We start from the raw sequence: 9,616 nt of genomic DNA on the forward strand, positions 1-9,616 counted from the left end.
TCTAGGCTATGGCAATATTTCAACACTTACACCTGTAACCGTCTTATTGGACAATTTAAACTTAGGGTATAAATGCAAAGGAACTTTATTTTTCTTCCCACCATGTCTATTTTAAATACTTTCTGATGATTTATTTAACTCCACCTGTGAATAATAACTTGGGTCAATATAATAGCTTTTATGACTTTGTTTAATGTTAATATATGATCTCATCAAGGTATTTAAAATTCAGTATAGTTTAAAATCAGAATTTTAATTTTTAAATCCAAGTTAAAACTCCAGACCAGGTTTAATTTGAGCTTAATTTACTTTGTTCCCACTGATCTTTTATTCTTCCTCCCTATATTACTTTGATGCTTCCAGTTACTCTAGGTTTGAGTCAAGAAGTCCAGGCTGAAAGACTGTTCCTTGACTGGTGTAGGTATGGACACACATGTGCACACGCACGCACACACACACACACACACACACACACACACACACACACACACACATTTTTCAGGGGAGGTGGGCTCTCCGATGCTCTTCACTGACTGGCTACTTAGCACTTCTTCACCCCTGCTTTCTGGTGACCTACTCCCTCTGGAGTCACTTTTGGGATTGCTTTACTTCTTTAGTAGTACTTTTGAGTGGAGTCCTTCTCCAGATGGCCCAAGTTACCTTCCATGGGGTCTAACTAGGTGAGATAAGAGCATTCTATGTATTGTGGAGTCTGTTCTTGTATGTGCGTCACTCCAGCTGTGCTCTCAGAGCCAGCTCTTTTCACAACCAGCATTTTTTTTTTTTTTCCAGATATAAATGAGGGACAGTCCTGGTATTCATCAGACTCAAGGGGACAAGGCCAAACCCTCTGAGTGGTTTTCTTGATGTGCCTGTCATTTCACTGAGGGGTATTTCCTATTTACAACTCTCACTTGAAGGTATTTTCCCTCATGAATTCAACCTGATTTCGCTCACAGGTTTCAGCCTATCTTAGAGGATTTCTAGCCTCCTCTAATACACCATTGGGGAAAATTATGAACTAATTTAATTGTGGAATTGGATTCACACTTAGTGAGTCGACAATGTTGTGTTGTCAAAAATCTAGGACAACTGGGTGTGGCAGTGCACACCTATAATCCCAGTGGTTTGGGAGGCTGAGGCAGGAGGATTGCAAGTTTGAGGTCAGCCTCAGCAATCTAGCAAGGCTCTAATCAATTTAGGGAGATCCTGTCTCAAAATAAAAAAAATCAAAAGGACTGGGGATGTGGCTCAGTGATAAAGTGCCCTGGGATTCAATCCTCAGTAACCCCTCCCCCCAGAAAAAATCCAGGACAATAGGCATATTGTTATGTCTTTTACTGCATAAGCAGTCAATAATATGTAAACAAATAACTGATTTCTATCTTTAAAAAGTTATGTGGACAGAGATTGTACCTTTCTGGAAGTAGACATTAAGATTTTTGAGAGTTATTTTGCCATGGGTTTGGAGCTTATTTTCCCCCCTAGAACACATATTTTTTATTGGTTCATTATAATTGTACATAATGGTGTGATTTGTTGTCTCACATTTGTGCATGCACACAATACAGCACTATAATTTGGCCAATACCATTGCCCAGTATTTCCCCTTTCTCCCTCCCCCACCCTCTACTCTACTGATCTCCCTTCAGTTTTCATGAGCCCTCTCACCCTGCCTCACCTTTCTTTTCCTTTTTCCTTCCTGACTTCCACATATAAGAGAAAACATACCGCCCTTGACCTTCTGAGTTTAGATTATTTTGCTTAATATAATATTCCTGAGTTCTATCCATTGTGCTGTGACATACTTTTATTTTTCTTTATGGCTGAATAAAACTCCATTGTGTATGTATACCACATTTTATTTACCATTAAATAAAATGGACACTTAGGTGGTTCCATAGTTTGGCTAGTGTGAATTATGCTGCTATAAACATAGGTGTGCTTATATCACTAGAGTATGATGACTTTAATTCTTTAGGGTAAATACTGAGGAGTGGTATAGCTGGGTCATGTGGAGGCTCCATGCCTAGTCTTTTGAGGAACCTCCATACTGATTTTCATAATGGTTGTACTAATATATCCCACTAGTTGTGTAAAAGTGTTCCTTTTTCTCCACATCCTCTCCAGCATTTATTATTGTTTGTATTCTTGATGACTGCCATTCTGACTGGTGTGAGATCCTGGAACACATTTCTGAAACTGGAAGCTCATTAACATATGATTAGGTACATAATGAGTTTGCTTTACACAAAAGGACTATGATGGCTATAATCAGCCTTTGACTTGTGCAAAGTGTCACTGGGCTATTCAAACCCTACTTATGAACTGTGGGTCATTCTTGTACCACAGAGGACATGATGGAGGGCACATTTCATGTCCTTGTTGCGTAGGCTGTAGATGAAAGGGTTTAAGACCGGTGTCACCACAGAGTATATCAGTGTGATGATCTTATGAAGAGCAAATGTGTTGTCAGATGTGGGACTCACATACATCACCATTATCGTTCCATAGAACAGAGACACCACAACCAAGTGAGATCCACAGGTAGAGAAGGCCTTTTGTCGTCCAGCAGAAGAGGGAACCTGCAACACAGCTCTGAGCACCAGGATATAGGATCCAAGGATGTACAAAATGGTGAGAATGATGAGAAAACAACTCATAGAATGAAACACCTGGCCTACAATGGGTTTAGGGGCACACGACAATGCCATCAGTGGTTCCACATCACACAGAAAGTGATCAATGATGTTGGCACCACAGAAAGGTAGTTGAGAAATGAAGAAAATGGGAATAGAATATGCAAGGAAGCCAATGAACCAACAAAGAGACACTAGAATACCACAGAGCTGGCCAGTCATGATGCAGGGATAGTGCAGTGGGTGGCAGATGGCCAGATACCGATCATAAGCCATGATGCAGAGGAAGAAGCATTCGGTTGTGCCCAGGGAAAAGAAGAAGTAGAACTGAGTGAAGCAGCCAGAGAAGGATATGGTCTTAGTATTACAAAGAAAGTTGACCAGCATGTTGGGTACTGTACAAGTCACATACCAGATTTCCAGGAAGGAGAAGTTGCCTAGGAGGAAGTACATTGGGGTGTGGAGTCGTTGGTCCCACCACACTGCACAAATGATGGCCACGTTCCCAGTCAGAGTCAACATGTAGACCAAGAAAATCACTGAGAAAAGTGTGATCTGCATATTCCAGGGACCAGGAAAACCCAACAGGACAAAATCTGCCACTGTAGCTCTCTCTGACTTATTCATGATCCCCTGACTCTGGAGGGAAGATAGATAATAATTATTTACTTGTTGATGAAATGTCTTGAAGCTTTTCTTGAGATAGGGGTTTGACTCATGCAGGCAAATGTATTGGCTATCCTAAAACAAGTCTTAAACAAATCCTGGCCTATTCTGAATGTGCCCTTTGGCCCCATTAGTATTCTTTCTTTCTTTCTTTCTTTCTTTCTTTCTTTCTTTCTTTCTTTCTTTCTTTCTTTCTTTCTTTCTTTCTTTCTTTCTTTCTTTCTTTCTTTCTTTCTTTCTTTCTCTCTCTCTCTCTCTCTCTCTCTCTCTCTCTCTCTTTCTTTCTTTCTTTCTTTTTTATAAATTCTAGGTTGTTTGAATTTTCAGTGGTAGTGGACCAAACTCAGTTAAATTTCATCTTCTTTATTTCAGAGATAGAGTGCTTGCCTATCATGTGCAAGATGATGGTTTTCATCCCCAGTGCTGGGGCAGGTGGGGTGGAGCCGGAAACAGAAATGTTGGAATAGAGGCAAAATATGTACTTTGTTTTTCAGTGAAGGCTGCTCAGACACAACAATTGTGTAGTGCTATTCACTTCAAAATATGAGGACATGTATGCCATCGTTTTCTTCTCTTTTCTTTTCTTTCATGGTACTAGAGATTGAATGGAGCTACATTTCCAGCCCCTTTTAAAATTTTTCTATTTTGAGATAGGGTCTCACTAGGTTGCTGAGGCTGGCCTTGAACTTGTGATCCTACTGGCTCCGCCTCCTAAGTCACTAGTATTACGGGTGTGTTACCACACTACAAATTAGAATGGCTTGTGCTTTGACATTATTTCAGATTCCTTCTGGAGCTATTTCTGTATGAAAAATTTATCTTCCATCAGTTTTTTAAAATATTAGAAGACAATCAATGAGGGCATACAGATGGTAATTTTAAAATATATTTTGCTTTTTCCTAATTAAAGATGTTTACATGTTACTACAGCTCATTTATAATTTGATAATTAATCTTTTGCTTTTAGCAAAGAAAAGTCATTATTACTCATTCCCTGATGATTAATTTCACATGGTAATTTATCATAATTCACATACATTTAAAAAGAGACATTTCATCGGAAGATGAATGTAACTTATGAGATGGAGAAGAAAACTTACAAGAACAGAGTTTCTCTTTTAAAACTTTTTCTATTAATGCTGCCAGAATGTTCCCTTAAAATTCATTATTCAGGAAATTTTGCTTTGGTTCATTTATAAAACCCCCCCTCAATAGTCAAAGTAATAAGATACAAGGCATTTAAAGATGTTGTTTCAAAAATTAATTTTCTCACATTCTAAAAATTTGTCCTTGATTCCTTGGGAGACCATCATCAAAGAAATAGTTTTAAGAATCAAATACAACTTAGAGAAAAGAGCATAATGATAGTTTTAACATATTGTGATAACCAGATTTTTTTTTTTTTGTACTAGGGATTGAATTTAGGGTCACTTAACCACTGACCCACATCCCCAGCCCTTTTTAGTATTTTATTTAGAGACAGGGTCTCACTGAGATGCTTAGCGCCTTGCTAAATTGATGAGGCTGGCTTTGAATTTGTGATCCTCCTGCCTCAGCCTCCCAAGCCACTGAGATTACAGTCATGTGCCACTGTGCCCGGTTGGAAAAGTTTTAACAAGATACCTTTAACACTTTTGATTGATGAGAAGAATTTACCTTAAACCTTTTTTGCATAGAAGTGATATATATTATATATATTATATATATATATATAATTTATAGCACTCATTAAACAGAAATAGAAAACAATCTTTTCTGCTATTGAGGTCATATTAAATAAGTTAAATATATTTATGATTATGCAGCTGTTGCAGGCTCAATACATTAGCCATACGTTAAGTGAACTATGAAACCCATCTAGAAGCAGCACAACCTCCCTGTTGAGCTGGTCATGTCAAAGCAGGTTGTGATCTGGTGAACAAGGAACCATGATGAGAAGGAAACGGAAAGATGAGGATAAGTGACTTTTAATTTTTAAACTAGGATGATTATTGAGAACTAAATGAAACTTCACTGAAGGTCATTTTAGTGAGATGCCTTGAAAGAATGGTTCCCCACTATAGGAACGGTACACATTCTCCATCTAGCCAAGGAAGAAACCTCTCTTCTCAACAGGAGAGAGCAGAGAGAAGCTACTTACCATTGACTGGAGCAGCGGCAGCAATGACTCTGAGCTTAGACTCATAGACTTTGACTCCAAAACTAAATGCACAGGACTTGGTATTATGTATTCAAGCTACAGACTACTTTTGCTGATATTAAAAACAACAAGCATACTTGTAGAAAAACTATTAGTAGCAGGGAAAGCATGATAACTGAATTTCACAGATAATTTCAATGTACTTGTAAGAAGCATTTCCTAAAATACCCATCATTAACCTCTATGTGAAATCTTAGTTTTCATACACATGAATTTGGCTTTTTCTTTTCCTTTCTTCTTTAATGTCATTGTTTATAAAGGTTCAGATGAGGAATGGGATGGATAAAGAAGATAGAACTGAGCGAAGACCAAAAAAAAAAAAAAAAAAAAATCCCAATTTCATATTGTTCCAGTCTCAGTAGACAGAACTATTTCCATACCATTTGGCTCAACTTTTCTACAAAATTGTAACCTTTGCTAGTGCTTCAGCCACTTTCCGAGAGGAGGAAGACTTACGAATGACCTTGTTAACACTTAGTGCACTGATTTTAGAGTGTGTGAATTCCATGATGATCTACATACTCTGAGGAATTTGTTTTTCTTTTGGTTCTTAAGCTGAAAGAGAAACTGACTTTTTTGACACCCAGTTTCTCCAGTGTATGAACAAATGGAATGAACAAATATAGAGTGGAGTAGGCCCACTATGGTATATAATATCAGCAGTGCCCATCAGAGAAGACGGCCCCTAATACCATGAATCTTTCCTAGATGATCCTGAAGGTCATCTGCATAGAAGTCACAGAGATCTTTCCTTCCTTGGCTCTAAGGTGGAAGTCCAGTGTGAGAGCTTCGTGCATGACTAATTTTACTTGCCTTGTACCTTAAGATTCTAGGGCCTATTTCTCACTGTGTAGAGATGCTGTGCTGGTCCTACTTTATGCCTTATGTTTGCCACTGTTGAGAATTCACAGGTCTCTCTTCCAGTGCGCCTGTAACTTTTCATGTTGTCCGTAGGGACCTTCTTGCTTCTTGCCTGGGGGTTTCATTGATACTTTTCAATAAATTGATCTATGGGGATTATTAAAAATAGCATTCAATATATTGAGGCTATTGTATTCTGTATCACACAAGATATGGGGGTTGTCACATTGATTTGGGAGGAAATAATATGAATAAAGATCCCAGATGGGAGTAAGTGTGTTTGAGATAAAATAAGAGGACTGATCATCAAGAAGTGCAAGGTTCACACAGTGGGTCAGTAGGACAGAAGACCAAATGGGTCTTTGAGTTACAGAAAGTTTTCACTTTATCCCTAAGTGATAGAGGCATGAAGTATAGAGGTGTGAAGCATACTCTGATTTGGTGTGAAAGACTGCCTCAAAATATAGAAGATATCCATTCCTAGGTTTTTTTTTTTTTTTTGGATGGATTCTTAACCCATTTTCTTTAAGAATATTTATTTAATGAATTTAAAAGATTACACCTTTTCCAAGGCTTTAGGTACACATGTAATTGATTTATTCCATCAGCTAAGGTTAAGACCAGCAAATATACATCATAGAAAAAGGACATATGCACATAAACATGTATACACACACCTACATGTATTGTTGATTATATATATGAAAAAAAGAACATATATATATATACATATAAATGAACAAAATATAATTACTCAGTGAGGCCATGCATGTTAAAAATATTTTATTGAACATTAATTACCAATGAGCTGACATAGAACTGCTAAGGAATTGTGAAAGATGTTTCTACCTCTCCTTGTAAGTATGATCCGGAAAACACTTACTGAAGCCATTCTCTATTATAATTATAAATAACTAAGGTCAAAAGTGTCCCACTCAGAGTATAACTTAGCACAGCCACTATGGGGAAAAAGTATGGAGGTTCCTCAAAACACTGAAAATAGAACTATCATATGATCTAGCAATTCTACTCCCCAGTATATATCCAAAGGAAATGAAGTCAGGATATAAAAGAGATACCTGCATGCCAGTATTTATTGTGGCACTATTCAAGATAGTTAAGATATGGAATCAGCCTAGGTGCCCATCAATAGATGAATGGATAAAGAATATGTGATATATATATATAAGGAATATCTAAATATGATATATATATATACATGGTGTGTGTAACAAATGTATGCATATATATATATATGAAATACTGTCATTTGCAGCAAAATGAATGGAACTTGATGACATCATTTTGTTAAGCAAAATGAGCCATATATAGAAAGTAGCATATTGCATGTTCTCTCTCATATGTGGAAATATGAAAAGAAAAATAGATAAGAGAAATTGACTTGATGAGGCCCTGGATTCAGTCCCCAGGATTATGGGGAAAAATAAAGTTGACCTGAAAGTAGAAGAGAGAATGTTAGGGACAGGGAAGGATGGGAGAGGGGGAATAAAGGTAGAAGGTAGATGAACATGATCAGTTCACTATGTAGGCATGTGTGAAAATATCACAGTAGATCCCATTATTCTGTACAATAAAAATAATTCTTTCGCTTCTTAAAAGAAAAGTGACCCATTCAGCATTTATTTCAAAGCAGTCTCAGCTTTAACTAGTTGTTATTCCCAGGGCTTTTTTAAGGGCATTTTTCATGTCTTTGTTTCGAAGACTGTAGATAAGGGGATTTAGGAATGGAGTCCCTGCTGAGTAAACCAAAGTGACGATCTTTTGCATTCCTGCAGGGTTCCCTGATGTAGGGCTCACATACATCACCATAAGGGTTCCATAGAATAGAGACACAACCATTAGGTGGGACCCACATGTGGAGAAAGCTTTAGTTCGACCAGCACCGGAGGGAACACGAAGCACAACTCTGAGTACCATGGTATAAGATCCTAAGATGGAGAGGAAGGGCCCAAAAATAATCACTGAGTTGAAGGTGTAACAGATAAGCTCAGTGGAAGGAGCAGAGACACAGGACAGGGCGAACAATGGGCCTGGGTCACACACAAAGTGGTCAATGATGTTAGGGCCACAGAAGGGAAGTTGGGAGATGAGGATGATGGGGACTGGATAGCAGAGGAATCCACTCACCCAGCACATGCAGATCAGGGTTACACAGAACTTCCTACTCATGATGGATGGGTAGTGTAGTGGGCGACAAATGGCCAGGTACCGATCATAAGCCATAACTGATAAGAAGAAACACTCTGTTGTACCCAGTGAAAAAAAGAAATAGAATTGGAGGAAGCAGCCAGAGAAGGAGATGGTCTTAGTCTCAGAGAGGATATTGACTAGCATGTTTGGGACAGTGGAGGAAGCATACCAAATTTCTAAAAAGGCAAAGTTTCCCAGGAGGATGTACATGGGTGTGTGTAGTCTCCTGTCCCATTTCACTGCGTAGACAATAGCTCCGTTCCCCAGCAGGGTCAGGAGATAGAGAACCAGAATTAATGAGAAGAAGAAACTCTGCATCTTCCTTTGACCATGGAAACCAAGAAGGATGAATTCAGTCACAAAATGCACTGTTCTGTTCTGGGATCCCAAAGCTGTTAGAAAAACAGAAGTAACTAAGAAGTGAACAACGATGTACATTTGTAGGTTTTGCTCATACATTACTGGAAAGTGTACTAAGTATTTTTGCACCATCTCATTTGGTTTTTCTAATGAGCCTTTGAGTTATAGGGAGGTCTACATTATCCTCCTCTTTACAGATAAGAAAACTGATATTCAGAGAGATTTAAGGGTTTCACTTAGGTCTATGTGCAGTCAGTAAATCCTAGGAACACAACAGTGTTCCTAGGATTTACTGATGGGTTTGGGTTTGGCATAGACCCATTTAATTTCAAATGGTCCTGTATCCCTGAGACTCAGTAATGTTTAATCTTTAATGGTAAAAATCATTGCCTTCATAGTCTATGTATGAGTATAAACTTTGAATTTATCCTTTCACTTTGCAGCAAATTTTGGTATAAATATGAAAAAACAACTGCTAAATGCTTTTTTAAGATATACATATGTGTGTATATATATATATATGAGTTATATATATATATCTTCAATAAAAAGCAAGTAAGATTGAAACCGTGAGGTCAGAGTCTTGGACCCCCTTTCTTTTGTTACTTTTAGGGAGGTGTGCCACAGAACACCTTAGAACCTATAAAACGTGTTGAGAACTACCTATCTAGTTCTCTCT

General features: G+C 38.0%; 2 protein-coding genes across 2 annotated transcripts; both read right to left on the minus strand.

Annotated features, from left to right (window-relative positions):
- Nucleotides 1-2,321: 2,321 nt before the first annotated feature.
- On the minus strand, nt 2,322-3,266 carry LOC306653651 (olfactory receptor 11H7-like; the record flags this gene model as incomplete). The annotated part of the gene is made up of 1 exon (XM_079126657.1): nt 2,322-3,266. One exon carries the CDS (start codon nt 3,264-3,266, stop codon nt 2,322-2,324), a length of 945 nt encoding a protein of 314 aa, XP_078982783.1.
- A 4,762-nt stretch (nt 3,267-8,028) lies between these two features.
- Nucleotides 8,029-9,015, minus strand: LOC306653652 (olfactory receptor 11H6; the record flags this gene model as incomplete). Its single annotated transcript, XM_079126658.1, has 1 exon — nt 8,029-9,015. One exon carries the CDS (start codon nt 9,013-9,015, stop codon nt 8,029-8,031), a length of 987 nt encoding a protein of 328 aa, XP_078982784.1.
- Between the last annotated feature and the right edge of the window lie 601 nt (nt 9,016-9,616).

This window comes from Sciurus vulgaris (assembly GCF_902686455.1).
Source record: "Sciurus vulgaris genome assembly, chromosome: 2".
NCBI lineage: Eukaryota > Metazoa > Chordata > Mammalia > Rodentia > Sciuridae > Sciurus > Sciurus vulgaris.